Source organism: Myotis lucifugus, unplaced genomic scaffold (assembly GCF_000147115.1).
Source record: "Myotis lucifugus unplaced genomic scaffold, Myoluc2.0 scaffold_181, whole genome shotgun sequence".
Taxonomy (NCBI): domain Eukaryota; kingdom Metazoa; phylum Chordata; class Mammalia; order Chiroptera; family Vespertilionidae; genus Myotis; species Myotis lucifugus.
In genome coordinates, this window is record NW_005871229.1 from 1,148,890 (window position 1) to 1,175,518 (window position 26,629).

At 48.5% G+C, this 26,629-nt stretch overlaps 1 protein-coding gene across 5 annotated transcripts in view; it reads left to right on the plus strand.

Annotated features, from left to right (window-relative positions):
- The window catches only part of CIT (citron rho-interacting serine/threonine kinase), a 165,003-nt gene extending 139,495 nt beyond the window's left edge, over nucleotides 1–25,508 (plus strand). The window contains exons 31-49 of one of the 5 annotated variants that reach the window (XM_023760388.1): nucleotides 327–489; nucleotides 754–918; nucleotides 4,586–4,723; nucleotides 5,266–5,446; nucleotides 6,061–6,152; nucleotides 6,679–6,783; nucleotides 6,992–7,161; nucleotides 7,884–7,928; nucleotides 8,371–8,451; nucleotides 8,609–8,744; nucleotides 10,566–10,705; nucleotides 11,927–12,019; nucleotides 13,534–13,642; nucleotides 13,736–13,864; nucleotides 14,853–14,933; nucleotides 16,500–16,578; nucleotides 16,683–16,862; nucleotides 22,028–22,331; nucleotides 23,145–25,508. In XM_023760388.1, coding sequence (XP_023616156.1) covers nucleotides 327–489; nucleotides 754–918; nucleotides 4,586–4,723; nucleotides 5,266–5,446; nucleotides 6,061–6,152; nucleotides 6,679–6,783; nucleotides 6,992–7,161; nucleotides 7,884–7,928; nucleotides 8,371–8,451; nucleotides 8,609–8,744; nucleotides 10,566–10,705; nucleotides 11,927–12,019; nucleotides 13,534–13,642; nucleotides 13,736–13,864; nucleotides 14,853–14,933; nucleotides 16,500–16,578; nucleotides 16,683–16,862; nucleotides 22,028–22,331; nucleotides 23,145–23,168 — 2,415 coding nt within the window. In that variant the 3' untranslated portion in view covers nucleotides 23,169–25,508. The remainder of the gene's footprint in view (nucleotides 1–326; nucleotides 490–753; nucleotides 919–4,585; nucleotides 4,724–5,265; nucleotides 5,447–6,060; nucleotides 6,153–6,678; nucleotides 6,784–6,991; nucleotides 7,162–7,883; nucleotides 7,929–8,370; nucleotides 8,452–8,608; nucleotides 8,745–10,565; nucleotides 10,706–11,926; nucleotides 12,020–13,533; nucleotides 13,643–13,735; nucleotides 13,865–14,852; nucleotides 14,934–16,499; nucleotides 16,579–16,682; nucleotides 16,863–22,027; nucleotides 22,332–23,144) is intronic. The other 4 variants (XM_014462467.2, XM_023760390.1, XM_014462468.2 and 1 more) reach the window with 4 other exon arrangements.
- The last annotated feature ends 1,121 nt before the right edge of the window (nucleotides 25,509–26,629 follow it).

A 26,629-nucleotide genomic window follows, 5' to 3' on the forward strand; every position in this document is an offset into this window, starting at 1 on the left:
TCTCCTGACTCCATCCTCCACTTCCATTTTTTGAGGGTAAAGAATCAGGAAATGGCTCTCCTCCTTGGGAATGCTTAAGGAAGAGGTGGTGGCAATCCAAGCATCTTTAAACCCTCTCGGTGAAAATTTGCGCATCCCTATTTTTTCCAGCCGCTGGAATGGGCTGTGGCCCTTCCCCTCCCCCTCACATGCCATTTTTACTAAATCCGCTTACAGTGAGTATGCTCCTGGCTTTCGTGGTGTGCTCCTCCCAAGTCAGCGTTCCTTTAGCTAGCGTCAAGTGCCAGTCTCCAGGAGTTAGGAGATATCTCTGTTTCCATTGCTAGGGTTTATTTAGTCGACGGAAAGAGGACCCTGCTTTGCCCACACAGGTTCCTCTGCAGTACAATGAGCTGAAGGTGGCTCTGGAGAAGGAGAAAGCTCGCTGTGCCGAGCTAGAGGAAGCCCTTCAGAAGACCCGCATCGAGCTCCGCTCCGCCCGCGAGGAAGGTAGGGCTCCAGCTCTCTAGGCAGTGTTAGGACCCACCCCGAGGAGGTTGCTCAAGACCAGCTCGGCATCTGTATTTATGGCCTGTGAGCTTTCAGTCCAGACACCCAAAATCTGAACAATTCATGGCATCCTTGGCGTTGCTGATTTGGTACAATGATGTCCTTTTAGTTTGGGGTCCTTGCAAGACAGCCTGGGGCAGTCCATGGACTCGGGCCTCTTGGTGACTCGGCTGACCAAAAGGTGTTGGACTGCTCTCTCCCCAGCTGCTCACCGGAAAGCCACCGACCATCCGCACCCATCTACACCAGCCACTGCGAGGCAGCAGATTGCCATGTCTGCTATCGTGCGGTCGCCCGAGCACCAGCCCAGTGCCATGAGCCTGCTCGCCCCGCCGTCCAGCCGTAGAAAGGAGTCTTCAACTCCAGAGGGTACGTTCTCAAGCCATTGGAGTTTGACATTTTTTTTCATTAAGAAATATGGTAAAAATGATAAGTAATAACATTAAGGGATATAGAGTAAGAGTCAAATCTCTCCATCCTCCCAATCCTAGTTCCCTTACCCAGAGTCAACCACTGTGTTCATCCAGCAGTGGTTCGTGGAACTGCATGTCTGTTTTATTCATATATTTTATATTATATAATCATATTTAAAGAGTCTGAGAAAATAAGCATGTTTTTCTTAGGCCTTTTTTCTTTTATAAATATCAGACCACAAAACACCTTTCTTCTTTTAGTTAAAATGTTATCTGAGAGTGTGTCATATGAACACACATGGATGGACCTCATCCTTTTCAAGGGATGCATAGTGCTCCATGGGGTGGGTATGTGACTCACCTGTTAAACCAGGTGCTGGTGGTGGGCATCTTTGTTATTTCCAGTTGCTTGTTACCATACACCCTGTGCCTCTGGGCGTTGTAGCTGTAGGGTATGCTCTTAGGAAAGGAATCACTGGGTTGAAGGTTATATGCTTTTTGAGTGTTGTTAGTTTATGCGGGTTTATATTCCTACCAACAGTGTAAGGAGTTTTCTTTATAGTTTCAGAAGTATTCTGTTCACCCAGAGATGAAAAGGACTTAAAGAAGGTGGTTGGAAAGTCTTAGGGAGAGTGGAGTAGAGCTGTGATTTAGCATCATGGTATCACCATCAAACCGACTTTCATCATAAATATTGTAACTCTCCATGGCATTCTGCTGGTTTTCTTCAATGATAACATCATCTTGTTTTCTCTGTTTACATAACACTGAATCAGTCAAAGAACTTTACCCTTAAAGTCACTAAAATGGTGATGTTAACAGGAAAGAAAGGTTCCTGGCTCTGGTGTCACTTGACAGGGCTGTGGAGAGTGGCTCCCTGAGCACTTTGTGATGCTCGGAGCACTTCCTTCGGGTGCCTTGCACGTGAGCATGTCATTTACTCCTTATAACTTTGTGGTAAAGGAAGGGGGGTAATGTTAAATGGTGAATATAATTTGTATTCAGAAATTTCTTAGTTTTGTCTCTAGTTAAGTTCTAGTCACTATTGAGAGGGGGCCTATTAAAAGGAAAAAAACATCTTATTAATTTTAACAGATAGGAATATAAGTGTAAGAATCTGGTTCTTAAGGCTTAAAAGTTGGGTTTTTAACATGAGGTTATTCATGATGGAACTAGACATGAAGGGAGAATTCTTTTTTTTTTTTTTAAATATATATTTTATTGATTTTTTACAGAGAGGAAGGGAGAGGGATAGAGAGTTAGAAACATCGATCAGCTGCCTCCTCCACACCCCCTACTGGGGATGTGCCTGCAACCAAGGTACATGCCCTTGACCGGAATCGAACCTGGAACCCTTCAGTCCGCAGACCGACGCTCTATCCACTGAGCCAAACCGGTTAGGGCGAAGGGAGAATTCTTGAGTCAGCTTATCCTATCCTATATAATAAAAGCCTAATAAGCTAAGTATCTGGTCATCTGGTTGTCCATTCAACCAATCAAAGTGTGATATGCTAACGATATGCTAAGGCCGCTCAACTGCTCACTATGACACGCACTAACCACCAGGGGGCAGACGTTCCGACTGGTAGGTTAGCTTGCTGTTGGGGTCTGGCCAATCGGGACTGAGCAAGACGGGCTGGACATGCCCTGGAGCCCTCCCATGGTCCCTCCCCAGCTGACCAACCTCCCAAGTCCCTCCCTGGCCCCAATTGTGCACCAGTGGGGTCCCTCGGACTGGCCTGCGCCCTTTCACAATCCAGGACCCCTTGGGGGATATCAGAGAGCCAGTTTCAGCCCGATCCCGCAGGCCAGGCCGAAGGACCCCAATGGTGCACGAATTCATGCACTGGGCCTCTAGTATATTTAATAATTAGAAATTCTGTAATTGATATTTGTGATTTTTAAATTGGATTCTGAAATGCTCTAGATAAATGTTTTATCTGGGAAATCAAAGAATTCATGACTCAGATATTTACAAACCTTTGGCTTAAAAGCATGCTTCTTTATGCCCACAAACATCTATGCTATCATGTAGTTGACCTCCTACTTTCTTTAAAAACCCTAATTCCTGGTAACCAGAAAATGGAGATTTTAAGTTGATTCATATAAATTAGATGCATCTGTTAGTGTTAAAATAGTTTCTCACCATGGTCAATATGGCTCAGTTGGTGGGAGCATCATGTGGTACACTGTAAGGTGGTGGGTTTGATTCCTGGTCAGGGCAATAGGGCACATACCTAGGCTGAGGATTTGATCCCCGGTCAGGGTGGGTACGGGAGGCAACGGATTCATGTTTTTCTCTCACATCGTTGTTGCTCTCTCTCTTTTTCCCTCCGTTCCTCTCTCTAAAATCAATGAAAAATATATATTAAAAAATTTTTTAAGTTCCCCTATCTATAACTAACCTGCTGTAATATTTTTTTAAACAATGTTATTGAGCCCTAGCTGGTTTGGCTCAGTGGACAGAGCGTTGTCTGCAGACTGAAGGGTCCCAGGTTTGATTCCGGTCAAGGGCATGTACCTTGGGTGCAGGCACATCCCCAGTAGGTTGTGCAGGAGGCAGCTGATCGATGTTTCTCTCTCATCGATGTTTCTAACTCCCTATCTCTCTCCCTTCTTCTCTGTAAAAAATCAATAAAATGTATAAAAAACAAAACAAAACAAAAACAATGTTATTGAGATAAGTTCATATGTCATACCATGTACTCACTGAAATGTATAATTCAGTCTTTTTGTTAAATTTACCAGGTTGTATAACATTGCATTCTAATATTTGGTTCCATCCTTTTCCCCCAAAAAAACCTTCTATACTCATTAGCAGCCACTTCCTATTTCTCTTTTTTGCCCAACCTCTGGCAATCACGAATGTGCTTTCCGTCTCTGAATTTGCATTCTGGACATGTCATGTAAATGAAATCAAACCATTTGTGGCTTTTTTCATTGAGCATAAAGTTTTGAGATCCATCCACCACGTACTCCATTTTTATGGCTGAATAATATTCTACTGTATGAATAGCACAATTGGGCATTTGGGTAGTTTTCGTTTTTTTGGCTGTCTTATATAATGCTGTTATCAACATTTATGTACACATTTTGTAGCTACATATGTTTTCAATTCTCGTGGGCGTATACCTACGAGTGAAATTTCTGGGTCACATGGTAATCCTATGGTTCACTTTTTGGGGAACTGCCAGAGTGGGTTCCAAAGTGGCCTTGGCATTTTACATTCCAACCAGCAATGTATCAGATTCCAATGTCTGCACATCCTCACCACTTATTTTCCATATTTTAAATTCTAGACTTCTTGGGGCATGAACGGTATCTCCTTGTGGTTTTGATTTGCGTTTCCCTAGTGACTAATGATGTCAAGTATCTTTATATTTGTTTGTTGGTCATTCATTTATCTTCTTTGGCGAGATGCTTATTCAGATCCTTTTCTCATTTTTAATTAGGTTATGTGTCATTTTATTATTGCTTTGTAAGAGTTCTTTATATAGTCAAGCTACAAGTCCCTTGTCAGAGTATGATATGCAAGTATTTTTTCCTGTTCTGTGGGTTGTCTTTCCACTTTCTTGATGGTTTAATTTGTAGCACCCTAATGATTTTTAAAAATTTTCCTCCAGAGTTCAGCCGGCGTCTTAAGGAACGCATGCACCACAATATTCCTCACCGGTTTAACGTGGGACTGAACATGCGAGCCACAAAGTGCGCTGTGTGTCTGGATACTGTGCACTTTGGACGCCAGGCATCCAAATGTCTTGGTAAGAGCAGTGGTTGTATGTTTGCAGTGGGCACTTGTGTGTCTCCACCTAAAATAAAATCTATCCTTTCTTCCCCCCATTTTAATTTCCTTATCATAGAGTACATTCATTTTCAAGCTTTTATTTTCCGTGGGAGGTTACTATTTTTCTCTTGTTGGAGGAGTGAGTTTATACCTATTTTTGGCTCATGTCTCCAACCTCCTGTACAAAATGCCTTGGGCTTTGTTAATTTCCAGCCCCCTTTCTTCTGGCTGGTCTCTGCCTCCCATTAGGCTGTGTGCTTGCTGGCTTCCACTGGAGCGTGCACATGTGTCCTTTACACATTTGTTTGTGATAGCCTGGGAGAGGCCAGAACAACTGGACTGAGAGCACTTGGCTCTCTCATTTCCTGTCTCTGTAGAGGCCTGGCTCCTGGGGAAGCTTAGGGGTTACCTGGATGACAAGGCCAGACTGACAGGCCCAGCAGGGGGGTGGCTGGCGGAGGAAGGGAATGGTCCGGATCAGCCACGCGAGTTTTCAGGTTGTCCCCTGCTTTTCCCTAGAATGTCAGGTGATGTGTCATCCCAAGTGCTCCACGTGCTTGCCGGCGACCTGTGGCCTGCCAGCCGAATATGCCACACACTTCACCGAGGCCTTCTGCCGCGACAAAATGAACTCCCCGGGCCTCCAGGCCAAGGAGCCCGGCAGCAGCTTGCACCTGGAAGGTTGGATGAAGGTGCCCAGGTATCGTTGCAGGGTAGCTTGGGCTGGTGCTGGTGAAGGATGGCAGAATGTGCCACCCCCAAAGGTGCCACTCTGGGATAAGGGCTGTTTTGAACTAAAAGCTCTTGAAAAGCAGCAGGTGCAAGAAGGACACTCTGACCTCCCCTTCCTCTTCCTGAAAGTCGGGGATAAACTCCCTGTCAGAGCTGCCCTCCCTGCACCAGCAGGAAAGAAACACTCCTATCACCAGAGACGGGGAGTCATGGCTGCCCCTGTGCATTTTAGTCACTTTTCCAAAATTACTACTCTGTTCAGCCTAGAATACAAGCACTTGGCCTATCGGCTTTGGGTCTTTATTTTCCTATGGAGATGCCCAGGCAAAATAAGATGTGCTTGCTTTTCTCCCGTTCATCTTCTGGTATCAGTGGCTCCTATGCCAGCCACAGAACCTAGAGGGGTGAAGCAAGTGTTTCCTCCCCTGTGCTGGCATGGAAGGACACAGGCCACTTCCAATCCTGGTGTTTTCTAGAGAATTCTAGGGATGTCTTCTCTGGGCATCCCTCCCTACCCCACCCCTTCCTCCCGCCTGATTCCTCTGAATTCAAACATTTCTTCTTTTCCATCTGTTTTCCCAGGAATAACAAACGAGGACAGCAAGGCTGGGACAGGAAGTACATTGTCCTGGAGGGATCCAAAGTCCTCATTTATGACAACGAAGCCAGAGAAGGTAAATTAGTAATTCAGGGGGATTTCATTGCACGTGGTGGACCCAGGGCTCCCAGGCTTGGCGTGAAGGCTTTGTTTTTTTGGACTGCGCTGCAAGCCTTCTACAATTTCCCATTTTTGAAAATTAAACACCAAGTGACTTCACTAAAGGTTATTGGTACGATACTCACATCTATAGGTCTCCCCTCTGAAGACCCTGCAGGGTGCTGCCCTGAAGATTCCACCTGCTAACACACCTTCCGAGAACTCCTGCCTCAGCCAACTAACCCATAAATCCGCATCGTCATCACACAGTTGACTGTGCTGCTCATCTGACACACTTTATTTTTTTATCTTCCCTCTCCGCCTTCTCTGCACACCCTTCCTCCTTTGTTCTCGTGTGCCTCTTTCCATGCATACTGTCTCCTCTCCTCTTCTCTCTCTCTCTCTCTCTCTCTCTCTCTCTCTCTCTCTCTCTTCCTCTTTTCTCCCCTTGTTCTTGTTCCTGTTCTTTTGTTTTTCTTTCTGCCCTTCCTCTTTGCACCAAGCTGGACAGAGGCCGGTGGAAGAATTTGAGCTGTGCCTTCCCGACGGGGATGTATCTATTCATGGCGCCGTTGGTGCTTCTGAACTCGCAAATACAGCCAAAGCAGGTGAGGGGAGCAGGAGCCCCCCCGGAGGTGGGCTGGGCTTGCTGAATCACTGGGGGCAGGAGGGTGTGTGGGGGATTGGCCTGCACAAGGGCCCAACCTCCTGAACTCCCTGTCTTAGCAGTGAAATCTCTGAGACCTCAGGGCCATCCCTTCTGGCGGGAGTGGGGAAATCCACATCCAACCCTGTGCTCTCTGTCGCATCTCCTAGATGTCCCATACATCCTGAAGATGGAGTCCCACCCGCATACCACCTGCTGGCCCGGGAGAACCCTCTACTTGCTAGCTCCCAGCTTCCCCGACAAGCAGCGCTGGGTCACCGCCTTAGAATCAGTTGTCGCAGGTGGGAGAGTTTCTAGGGAAAAGGCAGAAGCCGATGCTGTGAGTATGAAAGCGGGCGCTAGGGCTTGTCTTTGTGGGCTGACTCGGTGGGGTCCTGGCTGTCATGATTTCCCTTGGGCTCCCTCTCAGAGGGGTGATGACTCCATGAGCGGAGTTCTGTGGGGACAGAGAGACAGGCTCTCAGGTGGCTTGTCTGGCATCACGGGCCCTCTTTCAGAATGGACAGCAGCACCATTAGCCACCTCTTAGTCAGGGCAACACAGCAGCTAAGGACTTACACGGCAATCCTCTCTCTTGTTTATTCTGATGAGTTTATTGGGGTTGAAGGCTTGAGTTTCAAGCACGTTGGCCATGAAGCAGCACAAAAGGCGGCCGACAGCTGTGTCTACTTCAGGCAAGCTTTTCATAACCTTCTCAATTGCTTCGACACGATTTGCTCTTCCGTAGGCAGGTTTGAAATCCTACGTATCCTTGAGATGTTAGAAACGTAGGTGTGCCTTGATTGGCAGCAGCCCTCCTAGAACTTTTCAGGATATAAACAGGGCTCGTTGTTCGTTGGCATTTTCTCCACATAAGACCAAACAGTGCTTTTCAAACACTTGTCTCTCCTAATAAACACTTGAAATATTAGCAATTGGAAATCCTTAGCCACGAACCTCCTGCTGTCAGGAGCTCTGTTCACTGGGTAGAGGTGTTCAGTGACCTGTTTCATCATTACCCGTGTACGCCTTTGACTGAATCCACGTTACTGTGTACACTAGGGCCCTGGCTGCGTTCCCCATGGGCTTCTGCCTGCATGGGTTCAGGTAAAGAGACTCCGAAGCTTGTTGGTTTGCTGCTGACGCTGGGCTTTGCACTTTCGCTACAGCCTGTAGGGGAAAGAACCTTCCATGTGCTCATTAACCCTTTGCAGGTACATCATTAGCTTCAGCTTATTTTCCACGCAGAATATTTCTACAACTATTGTACTCATTTACTTCTGCGTCCAAGCGGAGTTCTAACTCCAATGCTAATTAACAACCACCCCAGAGACAGCGGTAAGACCCCCCATCTTGCCTTTTGAGCTCAGATCAAAATATGAGGCAAGCCAAGAGCAGATGTGTGTTTCTGAGTGTTTTCAGGAGAAACTTGCCTTTCTTTCTGGCATTAAGCTTCTCTCCATTCTTGCTTTTGTCTCTCTGGTCATGAAACAGTTCAATCTCACCAGGTCCTCTTTTTTCTTTCTTATTTTCTTTCACATATGAAAAGAAATTGCTTGGAAACTCCCTGCTGAAACTGGAAGGTGATGACCGGCTAGACATGAACTGCACACTGCCCTTCAGCGACCAGGTAACGGTGTTTTCTGGACACTGTCAGCTTGTCGTCTGGCAACAGCCACACGCCGTCAAGAAAGAGAGGGCTGTGTCAACTTTGTGCCTCTTCCTGTTTGGTTGTTATGGTGATGTGACGGTGCTTATGTTCTGCCCTTGCACTTCTGCCCTTGCAGGTGGTGTTGGTAGGCACCGAGGAAGGGCTCTATGCACTGAATGTCTTGAAAAACTCCCTCACCCACGTCCCGGGAATCGGAGCAGTCTTCCAAATTTATATCATCAAGGACCTGGAGAAGCTCCTCATGATAGCAGGTGGAGGCCAAGGACATGGCGCTTTTTCTTCACTTTAAGGAAAACTGTTTGAAAGCCAGGTGTCATGCTTGTAAAACTGGAAGGCAGGCCCTCCTGGGGGCAGGTTGGAGCGGAAGCAGCTCTTCTCTCTCTGTCCCTGTTTGTGCCCAGGATGATGGCTCTCTTGTTCACTTACAGTTCCCTGGGGGTCCAGTGTAGCACACACTGACACCCCCAAGGAACGTCTCACCTGGGGACAGGTGAAGAGCAGTGAGCCTGAGGCTCATTAATGTCAGACCTTGGTCCTCATCGCATTCATACGCAGGGAGCTCTGTGACTCCTCAGAGACCCTTTGTCTAGATTCACCACTTGTTAGGCTTTTGTCACCTTTTTTTCCTCTCTTCCTGTGATACACAGACGTGTTATCACTTTTTTGGACTGAGAGGTGCAGCCAGTTCTTCAGCATATCACCTAAGAACAGGGTATTCTCTCATATAACCAAGGCAAAAATGTTTTTCTCTTTTGGGTACTATTTTTTTTTAAAAGGAAAACAGTAATTGGCTCAATGTCCGAAACATCCACAATTAGGTCCTGTTTTAGGCACAGCTGGATGGATCCAGGAGCTGAGCTAAGATGGTCTGGAACTGACTTTTCTTGGTCTTCAGCTCTTTCGTCTGCTTGCTTTGTCTCTTCTTGTTGGCTTTCCTCCCTTCCTCCCTCCCTCCTTGATCTTATTCTTTAAAAAAAATAAATATATATATAAAATTTTATTGATTTCAGAGAGGAAGGGAGAGGGAGAGAAAGGTAGAAACACCAATGATGAGAGAGAATCATTGATCCGCTGCCTCCTGCATGCCCCACACTGGGGATGGAGCCTGAAACCTGGGCATATGCCCTGATCAGGAATCGCACTGTGACCTCTTGGTTCATAGGTCGATGCCTGACCAGGAATCGCACTGTGACCTCCTGGTTCATAGGTCGATGCTCAACCACTGAGCCACACCGGCTGGGCTCTTTGATCTTACTCTTCGGAACAGTGTTAGGTTCACAGCAAAACTTATCAGACAGTACAGCGATTTCCCATAGGCCCCTTGTGCCCCCCCCCCCACTATCAATAGTCCCACCAGAGGGTACATCAGTTACAAGTGATGAACCTGCACTGACACATCATTGTCACCTAAAGTCCATAGTTTACATGCAGGTTTGTTTGCTCTTGGTGTTGTGTACTTATGGGTTTGTACCCTTAGGTTGTGGCACGAATCCTCTATGATAGCATCATACAGAATAGTTCCACATGGTACCGTTATGAATTCATGGAGTTTAACCTTTGCTGGAATACAGTGCTCTGATATACTGCCCATAGTCAGACTTTATCTGTACCCCATCCTGGCCTTTAGAGTATCTGTTTTCCTGAGTAGTGATCCAGTCTGGGATCGTTCACTGCGTTTAGTCATGTCTCTTTAGTCTCTTTTAACCTGAGTGGATCCTTAGCCTGTCTTTTGTCTTTCATGACATTGCCATATTGGAATTGTCCGAGTCTATGTTTTATGAAATGTTCTCTCGTTGTTCCTACCCCATTCTTACTTTGGGGGGGATCATGTTTGAAAAGTATGGTTCACCTTCTCCAGTTTTCTGCCTGCAGAATGTTTTTTTCTCCCAGAATCTTGACTAAGAGGCAAGATGTTTTCATTTGAGATCTGAAACTTGGACCGAAACTGTGTTTACAGGAATTCATGGAAAGCAGTGCATCTGTGTGGCCTTGCTGGCTTTTATTTGTGGGTAGAATTAGAACTGCCATCCTGTGTCCCCACACTGACCAAGACGCTGTTCCTTCCCCCTCAGGAGAAGAGCGAGCCCTCTGTCTTGTTGACGTGAAGAAAGTGAAACAGTCCCTGGCACAGTCTCACCTTCCTGCCCAGCCAGACATCTCGCCCAACGTTTTTGAAGCTGTCAAGGGCTGCCACTTGTTTGCTGCTGGCAAGGTACGCTCTCCTCAGGGCCTCAATGTGCGGAAAGTTTCACTAATTAATTCCAGGTCTTTTTTCCTAATATAAGCATTTAAGGGCTACACATTTTCTTCTAACTACAGTTTTAGTTGCACCCTAAATATTTTATTGATTTCAGAGAGGAAGGGAGAGGGAGAGAGAGAGATAGAAACATCAATGATGAGAGAATCATTGATCGGCTGCCTCCTGCACACCCTACACTGAGGATCAAGCCCACAACCTGGGCATGTGCCCTTGGCTGGGAATTGAACCCGGAACCCTTCAGTTAACGGGCCAATGCTCTATCCACTGAGCCAAACTGGCTAGGCTGCACCCTGTAAATTTTTATTCAACATATTTTTTAAATTTCTTACATTTATCTGTGAATGATGAGTTATTTAGAAATGTGCATCTTAGTTTCCAAAAATTGGTTTTTAAAAATTATAAGTTAATTTCATATTTGAAATACACAAAAAATATATGGAGTATATATGTAAATTATAAAATTATAACACCTAATACTGTTGTAAATATCCACAAACTCGCTATCCAACCCAAGAAATAGAATATTGCCAATAATTTTCATTTTCCTGTGTATTCCTTCCCTAATCCATCCCATTTCCCTCTCCCCACCCTGCCAGCCACCTTCCTTTCAGGACTGATTTGAACAATAAGCTTCTTTTCACTCTTGGTGAAATGACAAAGATCTAGGTGTAGGTGAAGTAAGAGGGATTTAGCTGTTCTAGAAAAACAGTTTTAATGTAGAACTCTATATACACAGATCTTAGCTAAGAACTTCTTTTTGGGCCAAAATCTTCTCTAAATTCTTACAGCAATGTCTACTGCCTTTCCCCTCCCTGAGGGTATAAGATTATCAAAAGGCCCTGTCTCCAGCAGATAACACACACACACAAAATGCGTGTGGGGCAGGTGGATTTCCTGAGCCTTTCTCGGAATCTCTGTTAAATCAGTGGTTCTCAAACAGGGGTGAGCCTGCCCTCGGGACGTTGGGCAATGGCTGGAGACATTTTTTGTCAAACGATTGGCATCTACTAGGCAGGGCCCAGGGTTGCTGCTGAGCATCCCACAATGCACAGAAGAGCCCCTCACCCAGAAGTCACCTGGTCAGGGCTCAGCAGTGCCGAGGATGAGACCTCGCTCTTTTCCCGCCATCACTATACTCACCAGTGACGCTCCTTTTTCCTCCAACGCTTTCAGATTGAGAACGGGCTCTGCATCTGTGCAGCCATGCCCAGCAAAGTCGTCGTTCTCCGCTACAACGAAAACCTCAGCAAGTACTGCATTCGGAAGGTAAGTCTCTGGCCTGGTCCATCTGCGCTGCCCACGCGCTGGCGTAGAAAGTGTGCTTCTCAGGGCACAGCACGTGTCTGTCTCTTCACCTGCCGTCCTCTCGCCGGGTGGCCTGGGAGAGACCCTTCCTCCCTGGAGGAGGCTCCGGGCGCCGGTGGCTGCAGGTCTCCTCTCTCACTTCCTCCTGGTTGTGAGCTCCTCTTCAGCCCGCCCTGTGGATCCAGCTGTTCGTGAAGGTGGAAGGAAGGTGGCTGATGGGAGAGCAGGAAAAAAGGAGAGAGATCTCTCTGAGAAGCTGGCAGTCGCTGGGGGCACTTACTAGAATCTTTCTTGGGTCCTGGAAGCTTCTGTGAATTACCCTGGAAAAGCCAGTGCTGGCTGTGCTGGGCAGGGCAGGTAGAGCTGGCTCTCCCTGGAGCAGCGGCGTCAGGAGGATGACCGCAGGCTGGCAGGGTGCCCGTGGGCCCTTCCTGGCCTCACTTCCAGGGAAGGCTGTCTGTCGGCCCAGAGTAGGATGTCCCGCCCAATGAGCCCGATTTATTTCAGGTACTTTCATGATTAGTCTCAAAAGTGAAAGGAAGGTGAATAAACCAGGGTCGTTCCTTGGAGGACCTGTCCACCCTGCGTGGGCTGTTGTTAGTTTAGGGTGGATTTTTATTGAGCTCCTACTGGTACCAGGGACTGAGCTGGCTACTTTACAAACACGTTTCACAGGGATTCTGAGAAGCAGGTGTGGCAATTCCCAGTTTCAGGTAGGACGATGGATAGAGGCTGGCCTTGCTAAGTGACAGAGTCGAAACCAAAACTGAACTTCGATTTTTCCAACCATTTCACATTGTCATGCTGCCTAAAAGTTTCCTTCCACGTAGTAGGTGGTCAGTGAATAGTTAGTGGTCATGACAATGCTGATTTGGGTTTGAACTGTTAGCTTCAGGAGAATTCTCAGAAATCATTGCTTCTTCCTAATTCCTGGCCACCATTTGAATAAGCATGTCTGGGTTGCTGGACCATTAGGATTGGCCTGAAAGCAAGCAGAAGTAATTAGGAAGCAAATAATTCAGACAGATGACGACAGTGATGAAGATAACAATTATGTAGGTGATACGGGTTCAAAATAGAAATGTAGAACTCGAAGACAGAAGGAAGCTAAAAGCACTCCCTCCAGCCACCACTGTTAATAGTTGGGGTACTTTTCCCGGCTTTTTCTTCTGATAAGAACGTTGTGCTTTTAAAGCTCTCTTTTTGAATGCTATCTTTTCATTGAACTGGTGTTTCTGCCCTTTTATTTGGCTATATTTGGCCTTATTTCCTTAGATTGGGGTTGCAAAGAATTCAGAGATAGCAAAGGGATGTGAAAAGATTGAATGTGCTGTGCGTAATCCACAGCTTGAACAAGTCTGGTGGCAGCAGTCCCTCTGCAAGGCTCACTGATGCCTGAGGCGGACGTAGGAGAACTGGCGGCGTGGCTGTCGTGGGCGGGGACACTCACATTCTCCTCTTGTCCTCTGTCTCAGGAGATAGAGACCTCAGAGCCCTGCAGCTGTATCCACTTCACCAACTACAGCATCCTCATCGGAACCAATAAATTCTACGAAATTGACATGAAGCAGTACACGCTTGAGGGTAGGCCCCAGTGCTCCCAGCCCACACACTGCTCTGGCCTTGCCACCAGCTCCAGCCCCTTCCTGAAGCCCCGCTTCTCGCCTGCCTTTTCAGAATTCCTGGATAAGAACGACCATTCCTTGGCGCCTGCTGTGTTTGCCTCCTCTTCCCACAGTTTCCCTGTCTCGATAATGCAGGTGAACAGTGCCGGGCAGCGGGAGGAGTACCTGCTCTGCTTCCACGGTGAGTCGGGGCTGCCGCTCGCTGCTGCTCTGAGGGCTGCTGGCACCAGCAGACCCAGACCGGGTCCCCCAGGGCTGCAATTGTTGGGGACTCTGGGGCAAGGCGGGTCCTGCTGGGGTGCAGAGAACTCCTTCCAGCTGCCACTAAGGCCTCTCGGGATGCCCGTCCTGTCCCCACCCGGGCGCTCCCCTGACCAGCGCTACTCCATTCTGTCCGAAGGTCAGGCAGTCCTTTCCTTCTCTGTCCTCACCTCTCTCCCCGTCCTCACCTCTCTCCCCGTCCTCACTTCTCTCCCCGTCCTCACCTCTCTCCCCGTCCTCACTTCTCTCCCCATCCTCACCTCTCTCCCCATCCTCACCGCTCTCCCCGTCCTCACCTCTTTCCCCGTCCTCACCGCTCTCCCCGTCCTCACCTCTTTCCCCGTCCTCACCGCTCTCCCCGTCCTCACCTCTCTCCCCGTCCTCACCTCTCTCCCCGTCCTCACCGCTCTCCCCGTCCTCACTTCTCTCCCCGTCCTCACCGCTCTCCCCGTCCTCACCTCTCTCCCCGTCCTCACCTCTCTCCCCGTCCTCACCGCTCTCCCCGTCCTCACCGCTCTCCCCGTCCTCACCTCTCTCCCCGTCCTCACCTCTCTCCCCGTCCTTATATTTTTGTCTTTCCTTTTTCTTTCCTCTTGATGTGTCTCTTCTTTGTTCTTTCCAAATCTCTGGGTCTTCTCTTCCTTCTTGTCTCTGGGTCTCTGTTTCCCCCCTTTCCTCCCTGCCCTCCTTTCCCCCACCCTCCCTCCTCCCTCCTCCCTTTTCCTTTCCTCTCTCTCCCCCTTTCACTTGAACCCTCCTTTTCTAATAGATCAGGCTTAGCAGGGCCCTTAGGTTTTAACCATCTGGTGAAATCTGGCCAGTGGTCCCCTGGGCTCGATTCCTCCTTCTTCCGTCAAAGTGTGTGTCCGCCTCAGCTATGCTGATGCCCGGGCTCTGACTCCTTGCAGAATTTGGGGTGTTTGTGGATTCTTACGGGAGACGTAGCCGCACAGACGATCTCAAGTGGAGTCGCTTACCTTTGGCCTTCGGTGAGTGAGGCAAGGTGTGGGGGGCTCCTTTCGCCAGCAGCTGGTGTCCTGGGAAAGAATTGGCGGTGGAATTCGTTTTGGCCCATGCACTGTGCTCGTGGGTTCCATTGGACACCAAGTGCCACGTGTAGTCATCCCCCGAGTCCGTGCTCAGGGCAGAGTCTAAGGCTTGATAAAGAATTGCATCAGCCAAACCCACTGGCCTTGCAAAGTATTTGTTAGGGTCTCATGATAGAAAGCAGACCATTCCCTGAGTTTACTTACATCATTTCAAAGGCAGCAGGGTATCCCATGGCCTAGCCGAACACCTGTCAATATTATCAGTTCTAATTGGGCAAAGCACTCAGGTCCTGGCCGTTCTTGTTGTAAGTGTAAGTAGCATGTGATGAAATCTTGTACTAATTTGTATGCACTTGTCAAATGGTATCCTCTGCTCCTAAGTTCTAAACGTGGGACTATCTACGTGATCACACACACATACAAGCATGAACTTGCTTGTCCCTGTGAATGTTGGGAATTACCATCACAGCTGAAATGCCCCTCAAGGCTTTTTCGTTGACCTATTGCTGCGTATCAAGTTTCAGAACCTAGTGACTTAACACAACTTATGGCCGATGATTCTGTGGTTGCCTGGATAGTTCTGTTTCATGTGTCAGCCGGGTCACAGGACAACTAGAAAGTCCACAGTGGCCTCACCAACATGGCAGCATTGGTGGGAGCCTGGCTGGGGCTGGTGGCTGGAGGCCTCAGCTCCTCTCCATGTGAGCAGAAGCGGAAGCTCAGGCCTCGCTTCCACCGTGTTCCGCTGGTTAAAGCAGGCCACAGAGCCAGCCCAGATTCAAGGCCAGGAGACTCCCCCGGGCCTCAGCACCAGGAGGCGTGACTAGTAGTCTAATACCCAAGCACAGGGACCACAGGAATAGGAGGGATGAGCTCCTTTTCCCTTTAAGACAGAAAAGATCTCCAGTCATCTTTAGAGTTTCAGTGACCAGAAATATCTAATTACCTATGAAACCAGTCTTTTTTTATTTAATTTTTTCAAAATGCACATAATCAAAAAATTTTAACGTGTACAATGAAAAGTTTCATCCATATTACCCATCTTCCAAACTCTCCATGCCCACTCGCTCAAGAGAAAAAAGTTTTGAGTTTCTTATCTTTCTAGGGCTTTATGCAAATGCAGAGGAAAATACATTCTATGTCCCCCTTTTTGATCATTACAGTAACACACTTGACACATCATTCTGAACCTTGCTTTATGCACTAAGTAAAACTACACACCTCAGCACCCCCACCCCCCCCATCAGTACTGGAGAGGTTCTTGCATTTCTGCAGCTGTGTGTGCAGAATTCCACAGCTGTGCCACATGGTGTGTACCTGATCCCCTCGCACGTACTCTTGAGTTGGTTCCCATCTTCTGCTCTGACGACATGGCAGTGAACACCCTCGAGCATGCCTCACTGTGCTTAGGTGGGATTGCTGGGCCCAAGGGTGCACTGCAGGCTGGTTTTGATTTTCTTTCTCTTAACCCTTTCTTCTCACTCTTCCTCTGTGGCGGCCCCACAGCCTACAGAGAACCCTATCTGTTTGTGACCCACTTCAACTCACTAGAAGTGATTGAGATCCAGGCACGCTCCGCTCTGGGGTAAGCACTGGCCGCAGGCTCCGGCGGGCTCAGGGTTGGGGTGGGTGTGGGGCCGGGCGCTTGTTGCTTCCTTTCCTGCACTGCTACTCTTCTCTTCTCTGCAGGACCCCTGCTCGAGCGTATTTGGAAATCCCAAACCCACGCTACCTGGGCCCTGCAATTTCCTCGGGAGCGATTTACCTGGCGTCCTCATACCAGGATAAACTGAGGATCATTTGCTGCAAAGGAAACCTCGTGAAGGAGTCTGGAACTGACCACCACCGGGGTCCCTCCACCTCCCGCAGGTACCGTGCCCCTCCTCTTCTCATTCCAGGGGTCAGCGCTTTCTGCAAAGCAGAAGGCAGTCTTGCTACACTGGCTAGAGGTTCCCTGGTATTGAAGCTCAAGCCACCCATTTCTTTGAGCTCTGCAGCCTTGACATGACACAGTCACGGTACTGGCAGGAGACTGCTTAAATGCCCCTGAGCACAGGCGGGAGGAAACGGCCGGCCTTTCTCTGGAGGGTGTCTCCCTGGCTCTGTTTGGGTGGAGCGTGCATTATGCATTCATTGCTTTAGCAGATATCCTTCCGGGCTGGTTGGGCGGTCGTGGGAGGGTTCGTTTCCTGGTGTAAACCAGATGCATCCCCCCCACCCCCGTGATGTCCCAGGGGAGAGACACATGCGATCAGGCCATTCCAGCACAGCCTAGAAGGCTGAGGCTGCCATCAGGGTCGTTTGAGCTACCGTGGAGCTCAGAGGAGGGCCCCAGCCTGGACTTAGGGGTCAGGGAAGATTTCCCGGAAGAAATGAAGTCCTATCTATACGTCCCTCTGTATGTCATGATTATTTTGTTGAAAACCAAGCCTCTCAGATAATAGAATGTGGTGGCGGGAAATCTGGTCCCCTCCTTGGGCTTGCTGCTGTTTATGTAGTGACTCTCCCAGACGGATTCTTACTACGGCTGCCACTGACGTTCCCTGGGATAGGGCTTTTCCAATGAGGGAGCGAGGGAGCGCTCAACCAGGGCAAATTGAGAAGGGTCCTTTCCCTGGAGGAACCAGACAGGTCAGCTGGTGACAGTTTTCTGGGGAGCGTCAGTCCCGCCAGCTCCCTCTGGTGGCGGCTACTCTGCTGGCTTCCACGGCTCCTGTGGTTACAAGGCTGCTGCTTTCAACAGGACTGCAGATCTGGGGAGAAAGCCGGGGGAGCAGGTCAAGTTAAAGTGTCACAAAGCTTGTTCTTACTGAAATTCAGCTGTTTTTCCTACATAGACGCTCTTGCAAGCCTTTGGTTAATTTCCAGAGTTCTGGGAAGTTGATTTTGATGGTGTTTGTCGGTGTTCTTGCTGCTTGTCTGAAGGAACAGGTTTCTGGAGGGCCTCGCTCTCCCCTTCCTTTAATACAGGCGGCCGCACACGGTGCATGCCCGCAGACCTTCACATTTCAGAGCGCGTTCCGTGTCAGTGTAAGGAGTATTTCTTCCTTCTTTTTGATGCCTACACAGCATTCCTCCCCATGACGTTCGGCTTATTTAACTGCTCCTTTCCCATTGGGTATTGGATTGTTTCCCGTCTGTTGCTGTAGCAAGTGACTGTGCCTATGTCATTTTGTTACTCTGCATCTTAGGAATCTACCTGGAGGGTAAATTCCGAGCAGCGGCTGTGCACTTGTGATTTTGGTAGATGTTGCTGCGTTTTCCTCCGCGGAGGCGGAGACCTGTTGTCCCTCAGCATGTGTGGAAGTGGGCCTGGCCTTGTCCTGCGTGGAGGGCTAGCCGGCTCCAGGTCCATGCGGAGGCATGAGATGTGTGAAGTTCAAGCCCTTGGTTCACAGGAAGGGCTGCGAGGATTTAACCCGGGGGATATTTAATGATCTAGGATTTAATGTTTGGACTGGTTTACAACCCCACGTCTACAGAGAGTTATGTGGACCCCCTACCATGTGCCAGACACGATGTCCGGGCTGGGTGCATAGATGACGAAGACACTTTCTAATCTGAAGGGACTTGGTTTGTAGAGGAAACACCTCTGATATCACAAAATGCTCAGGTTTTGGGAGAGTCATTAATTTAATACTCTGAGGCTATTTATTTATTTTAATATATTTTATTGATTTTTTACAGAGAGGAAGGGAGAGAGATAGAGAGAGTCAGAAACATCATTGAGAGAGAAACATCGATCAGCTGCCTCCTGCACGCTCCCTACTGGGTATGTGCCTGCAACCAAGGTACATGCCCTTGACTGGAATCTTACCTGGGACCCTTGAGTCCGCAGGCTGATGCTCTATCCACTGAGCCGAACTGGTTAGGGCCTCTGAGGCTATTTAATACCCTGTCTCTCTCTTTTGCTGAAATATAAGAGCCAGTCAGAAACGTTGGGTCGGTGTGGTTTTAATCCCAGGACTGGCTGAATAACCAGCGCTCCTCACTCTTGGCCTGCCCCTGCCTCAAGAGTGGCTGCTCAAGTCCTCCTGGGAAATTTTAGATTTTATTTAAGCGGTTTTTATTTTATTTACCTAGGCTTTATTTAAGGAGTTCCTACTCATGTCAAGAACTGTAATTAGATCAAAGTACTGTAATTAGATCTTTTCTCCATCGCCTCACTAGTTCAGGGCCAGGCACCGTCCTTCTGGGACTGTGTGGTGTCTCTGAGGGAGTTGCTTTTCCTGTAGTCGAAAGCGGCTCCAGTTTCTGTGAACACGGGCAGAAGTCATGCTGTTGTCAGGCACATGCAAAGCCAGCTGGTAGTCTTTAGTTGCCTCTTGGCTTCTACATGGCCTTTAGCTGGGGACTGCGTTAGGCAGGTTAGAAGGTAAAAGTCTGAAATTGGGGGAGAAGAGTGCTGGTTGTTGTTGCTTTTTTAAAAGTGTGTTTTCAATGGAGAAATACATCATCTGTTTACAAAATAGCTGTTGGAAAATACAAGGTGTACAGACCCTATAAAACAAAGCAAACTCAGTCATGAGACACTACGCACATCATGTGAAAGCAACAATCTGGTCTCCAGGTTGTGAAAACTAGTATTTGAAAGTCACTACACAGCTTGGCAAAACTGGACAGCAGTTACATGAAACGTTTAACCGAATTTCCCCCAACGTGTAAGCAACACGACAAGACTAGCTCTGGGCCTGGCGTTCTCAGTCCAAATCCGCGGCTGCTCCGCAGGTCAGCCACATTGCCCTGGGCGGTTAGCAGAGCAGGAAATGTAACTCTTTGCAAGAAGCATAAAATTGACGTGGAAGATCATTGGTTATTAGTGCATATGGAGATGGAAGCTTGCCTACTCGGCCTAGAATGATGGGTATTTTCTCTTGTCCCATTAATCTAAGCCGACATCCCGAATGGCCTTCCTTGAGCCATCTCTCTTCCCCTGGGCAGTAATCTCCCTCTCACTTTCTGATGGGCCCCTGTGGACACATTTTATAATTTCTCATCCGTTACAAACAGACTTAATGTAATCCTCCTGCTTGGGGTTCATTTTATTTGTCTGCCATATCTTAAAGCCACGTAACTAGAGATGAATGTAAACCTTGGTTTCAAGCTGTTGAAACCCCAGTTACTCTGTTCTGTTGCTGCATGCTCAGTGCAGGGAGGTCTGGCTTCCTGAGCATTTGGTATCTGGGTCTGCACAGTTAGAGTTGCACCGGGAAGTAAGAGAATGGCATGAAACTGTGCACAACGAACCAACTGCTTATAAAACGATCTCCGCTCACCAACCTCTGTTTCACGGTGGAGCAGGAATTGGCAAACTTTTTCTGTAAAAGTCCAGATAGTAAATATTTCTGGCTTTGTGGGCCATATGGTCTCTGTCTCCGCTACTCAGCTCGGCTGTCGTGTGGAAGAGCCACAGACAGTGCATCACCAGATGGGCATGGCTGAGTTCCAATAAAACTTTACTTATACCAACAGGCATCTCAACTTGCTCTAGTCTTCCTCCCCCAGGGATCAGTATCTTTTTGCTCAGTTGCTTTCAATGCTGGGCGTTGACAAAAGAGGTTCTGGTAAAGTTAGACCAATAATTGAAGAAAGAAAATCAACAAATTTGATAAAATGATAAACTGTCCCAAAGAGAAGGATTTAAGTTTCAAGGATTACAATAGGCCTTTGGAAAAACCAGTGACATTCTCAGATATTTTCGAAGAGATGTCCTTACGTTTTACTGCAAAAGCTAGCATCTATGTAAAGGATGTCATGTAACATGTTAGCATATAACTTTTAAATTTTTTTTCGAGCATATGATTTTGCTGAGAAAGTTACAGCAAAATAAATCAGTATGAGATTCATACTTGGTTCATTTTTAGAATTAGCATGTAATTTAGATTTTTAAAATATCAAGGATAAAATAAATTTATTTTCCTGATTTCTCCTTTTACTTTTGAAGATAAAGCCCCAGTCAATGAAAATATGTCTCCAAGTGGATTCGCTATAAAATGGTCTCATTTTAGGTGGGTTGCCTTCTCCCAGCACTAATCATGCTCAGATAATGAGGACCCAGATCTTTTTCTGCTCATGAGGGTGGAAAGGAATTGATTTGGAGGCCGCATGTCAGTTCTGTTTCTTGCTTTTGCTTCTTCAGAGGTGGTTAGCGACATGTGTGCAGAAATCATCATGAAACACCCAGGCAGTGCTGGGTACAGGGTTAGTTTGTTGTACAAAAAGGCCTCAGTATTTTCTTTCTTTTTGGGGGGGCTGGGAGGAGGGGCCTCAGTATTTTCACCTGATTGGTTATTAGCCATCACCCTTTGGGGTCAGGGACATTTATGAGCAGCTACACTGTTTTTATCTGCCCTGCTTGGTTTCCTGCTTATGTCAGGCCTGATCCCTACACCTCTCCCATCAGCATTGGGTTGCCTCCTTAGAAAGCCACCTGGAGGGAGAGGGGACTGAACACCAGCCCAGGAGGGGGACAGCAATGGCAGCCGGCAGGGAGGAAACAGGCTCTCTCCAAGTGCTCCCTGCATCGAGGGCCTTTCAGCAGGCTCACCCTCTGCCTGCCGTCCTCCCGCGCCTCCAAGGCTCTGGAAAAGACTAGGTCGAAGGATAGAGGTTGGGGATTATGACATCAGACTGACCTGAGCAGAGTCCCAGTCCGCCGTTCACTAGCTCAGGCCAGCCACCAGCCCGCCTGGTCTCCATTTCCTGTCTGTACAGTGTGGGGCCTGCCTGTTCCCAGCTTGTGCTGTTGTGATGATCTAAGGACAGTAAGAGCTGAGCACAGGGCCTGGCACAGTAGGTGCTCAGTAAACAAAAGCCTGCTCCTAGAGCGGAAGCTTGATTTTCTTTTGTCGTCATCTGTGCTCTCTTCCCTGTCCTCCCCACTAAGAGCCTGGAGAACTCCAGGTGGGACCCTTTTCTCAGGGTCAGTGGTGAGCTGGGGGACAGTGGTGAGCTGGGGGACGGGGGATTCTCACAGGAGGAGAATGCCCCTTTGGGGTGTGACTCCTCAGCTCCCCTCCCTCTCCTGTTGCCAGCAGCCCCAACAAGCGAGGCCCGCCAACGTACAACGAGCACATCACCAAGCGTGTGGCCTCCAGCCCGGCGCCACCCGAAGGCCCCAGCCACCCGCGAGAGCCAAGCACACCCCACCGCTACCGAGAGGGGCGGACCGAGCTGCGCAGGGACAAGTCTCCTGGCCGCCCCCTGGAGCGGGAGAAGTCCCCAGGCCGCATGCTCAGCACGCGGAGGGAGCGGTCCCCTGGGAGGCTGTTTGAAGACAGCAGCAGGGGCCGGCTTCCTGCGGGAGCTGTGAGGACGCCCCTGTCCCAGGTCAACAAGGTGAGGCACCCTCCGGAGGACAGAGGAGTGACCTGGGAGCTGAGGCCCCCTCCGGGCCTCTGTTGTGAGAAGGAACTCAGGCTTGGTGAGCACATGAGGTTAGGAAGGAAAGGTAGTTGATTTCACAAGAGACTTCTAAGCAAATGGGTAGTGTGTGTGCGTGTGTCCCACCAATGCGATAGCTGCCACACTGGATCTTTCCCTTCCTCAGAGGCAACAGGTGCTGGCAGCTTCTAGAGAGTATGCATGTAAGCAGGTGTGTGTGCATTCTCCCTTCTTAGACACAGCTTACTACACAGAGCGTTCTGCGCCTTACCTTCCCAAGCACACATGCACGTGTACACATACATCAGCATTGTCAGGAAGGCTGCCCTGACACTGGTCGCAGTGGCTGCCTTCTAGAAGAATTTGAATCTTCCGTCACTGAAGCTGACTTTCTAGATCACATTTTTCTTCTAATGCCGGTCACCGTCGCACTCCTGTTGGGACAGAGAGGGGAAAAGCCATCTAAATGTTTTTTATTTTCTTTGCTCCATAAGATGGTGTGTGTGTGTGTGTGTGTGTGTGTGTGTGTGTGTGTGTGTAACAGTAGACATACTCATAGTCTTTGAGACTTTTTAGTGAATTTCAGTCCCTGATGGACTCCAAGCTTTGAGGGTTGGCTCTGCTAGTTGGTGCCACCCTGCCCAGCACTCAGCATTAACCGCTGAGAGGGGAACCAGGTGCTGCAAACTTCCTGTTAGGATTATGCAAAGAGCACAGCAATTTCTGGCCTCTGGTGGCTAAAACCGCTCCTCCTCCTTTTGCTTGTAGGTCTGGGACCAGTCTTCAGTATAAACCTCAGTCAGAAAAGCCAACTCCTCATCGTAATCTGCAGGAAAACACCAAACACACGATGGAACGCCGCTGAAGGGGACCCCAGGGCCATGGCTCAGCCACTCGTGGCACAGCTGGACCCAGACCCACCTCGGCACGGACACCCTGCTAGGAGGTGTGGGGCTGAGGCTCCTGGGAGCTGCCGGCACCGTCCTGCGGTCATCCCCTTTGCACTTTGTTACTCTTTCCAAGCATTCATAAACTTTTGTACCTAGCTCTAGCCTGTACCAGTTCATCAGAGGAAACCAACCCGGCACTAACTACAACGTGGTTAGAATCCTAATTAATAGCTACTTTAAGATCCTAGGGTTGGTTGTTTTTTGTTTGTGTGTTTTTTCTAAGTTTTTTTCCTTTTTTTTTTTTTTAAGACAACAGAATTCTTACTAGATTTGAATAGCAATGTATTTCCTGTTGTAGTCATTTTTAGCTAGATCACACATCAGGTCTTTGCTACTGAAACGTATCGTAGAAGAGTCCCCGCCAGTTGGCTAACTTCCTGCACTCACATAGGCCCATTCTCATCCTCGCCCTTCCTGGCAAAAGGCCCCGTTTTACCCAGGGCGACATCTTAGCCAAATGTTTACTGTTCTCATTGCCTTTTATGGCCTTGACGACTACCCCTCCCACCAGCTGAGAATGTATGGAGGTCATCGGGCCTCGGCTCGGAGGCAGTGACTTGGGGCCAAGGGACCTCGAGAAGCTTTCCCTCCCCGCCCCTCAGCGTCATCTCCCCGGCCTGCTGTCCCGCTTCATGTAGCTTTGGCCAGGAAAGCATGCAATAGATTTGCTCTGAGCCCAGCACCCATGGGCCTCTGGGCCTGGGAGGGGACTGGGGGCACCCACCTCGTGTCTGCGATGGCACGCTGTTCCCGCCCTGGGATGGAAGAGACCCGTCCGGGAGTTCTGCATGGCTGTTCGCTGCATGTGCTGCCCCCCGACCCGGCTGCTCTGCAATGTCCTGGACCGTCCATAGCTCCCACAGATCGAGACCCTCTGACGACTTGCCAGCTCACTGGCCACAGAAGCTGCGGTCTGTAGCACTGAACCAACAAAAACCAAACGCTCAAGCCTTACGACCAGAGAAGGATTTCAGCAAACCACCACCTCACACGGTCACGCTTCCTGCCGATCCACGTGGATGACTATTCACACAAACCCAGCACGGTTCTACCCCACAAAACTGTGACTTCCCAACGAGCCTTTCCCTAGGGCTAGACTAAGACCAGGAAAAGGCAGCCGCAGCTCAGCTCCCACCTCTGCCGGGGCCAGAAGTCCTCCTTAGGTGCAGTGCGGCCCATCTGTTTCTACCCTCTGGCGGCCGGTAAATTCCTGGCAACTGGTAAAGAACCAACCTAGAGGCTTTGCAGTTGGCAAGCTAACTAGCGGCCTTATTTCTGCCTTTAATCTCCCACAAGGCATCTCTCGCTTCGTATTCTCTTAGGCACGCCTCCCACCACCAAGGCAATCCTAGGTAGGCCGACAGGTAGCCCTGTTCCCACCGCAGCAGGTGAACATGACCGTGTTTCAACCCAGGTGTCCACAGTTCAGACCCTTTCCAGATTGCAGCCTGGCCCGAGTCCCGGCTCCTTCCTGCTCGTCTCTTAACCTAAGTGCTTTCTCCTCTGAAACGCCCGAGACCCTCCCTGTTGTCGCACCCTTGGCCAGTGTCATGCTGTCGTGTTCTATGTGTTGCTTTGAGTCTTTGGGGTCATACTGCATCCCTTCCCTCCCCCAGGGCAGACCCGACTGAATGTTTGCTGAAGTTTTGGCTCTTGGTCCACAGCATTTGGAAAGGTCACTGCAAACGAGTCTTTCAGTCTTGGCATTTCATTTAGGATCTCCATGAGAAACGGGCCTCTAGAGCCCGGCGTGTATATCGTGTGTCCCATGTGTGAAATGCTTCCTGCTCTAGAAGTAGCTCAACAGACTGTACATATTTACAAGAAACTTTATATTCGTAAAAAAAAAAAGGAAATTGAATTGGTTTCTACTTTTTTATTGTAAAAGGTGCATTTTTCAACACTTACTTTTGGTTTCAACGGTGGCAGTTGTGGACAGCCATCTTCACTGGAGGGTGGGCAGCTCCGTGTGACCACCAAGATGCCAGCAGGAAATATTGTAACATGAAATTGCGGTCAAAAGCTTCTTAGCATAAATAAGATGCTAGGTCTCCAAAAGTACAGGCTTTTTCTTCATTACCTTTTTTATTCAGAACGAGGAGGGAACAATTCAAGATCCACCTTGAGAGGAATGAACTTTGCTGTTGAACCATAATGAAATAAAGCAATGATCGGAAATGTTTGCTCTAGTGCAGTGACCTCCTCTTTTATTTCTTGAGCGAGACCATAAAAATCCTCAGTATGCCAGTGCCGGCCCAGGCCTGTCATCATGGCGTGGGCCTCCCTCCTTTCCACGAGGCTTTTTCTCTGGGCTGGTGGGAGCACACAGAGCTCTAGACTGGCGACATTCTCTTCCAAAAGCGTGACATTGTCAATGTGGTCAGCACTTCCAGGGAACCATGAAGTGGTTGTTAAGGTGGTTTTATAGGGTTGCAGGACTGGAAGGCGTGAGCAAGCAGGCCATTTCGAAGGACTCCTCCGGACGGATTACCCAGCTCCCCTAGGAAGCAGCCCGTCGGGACAACAGGCCACCTTAAAATTTCTCTCGTCCTTAGAAGGCCACAGGGATTTAAAGATGTAAATTTCCTTGGAGGGAGGAGTTCAGATCAAGGTAATTTCAAATGTAAATATTTCTGTTTTTAACTAGATGAAGTTTTATAGTCTACAAGGAATTTTTTTCTATGATTTTTAAAATATTTTGTTAGTAAAAATGCCTGACCCAGACAAAATCATCACTTTTGGCAATTGTTGATTTCCTCCTGGTTCCTATTGCTGTTAGTCTTCGATTTTTATTTTCCAGTGAAGTCACCTGACCACAGTTGAAGTCTGACCTACAGGGTCGTATCTCACAAGGCCTGTGACAGGAACTGTAGTTGCAATTCTGTTCCTCTTCTGTTTTACTGCTGGGGATAAAAATCTGCCCAAGGTCACAGCTGCAGGAATGAAAATACTTCGGAAGACGAACCAGGGAAATGCTGAAACCTTTCTTTCCTTATAATATTAGGAAAAACCCACTAAGGACCAACCAGCCCTTCAGTTATTGTCCTGAGGGTTCTGTCGGCCACAGGATACTTCACAAGCACAAGGAAACCGCCTTTCCCTAAAGGAACGCATCAGAAGGCTCTTTGCACCCTAAGGAGTGACTTCAAAGGAACAGCCGACCAATTACTCAGCCGCACCAGCCTCCTGGGTCTGAAGCACAAAATTAGACATCACGTTTCTGCTCTTGCAATTTAATTCTCACAAGATTAAAGAGGCGACTGCATAGCAAATTTAATAACCATGAAACTAGGATTTGGAGAC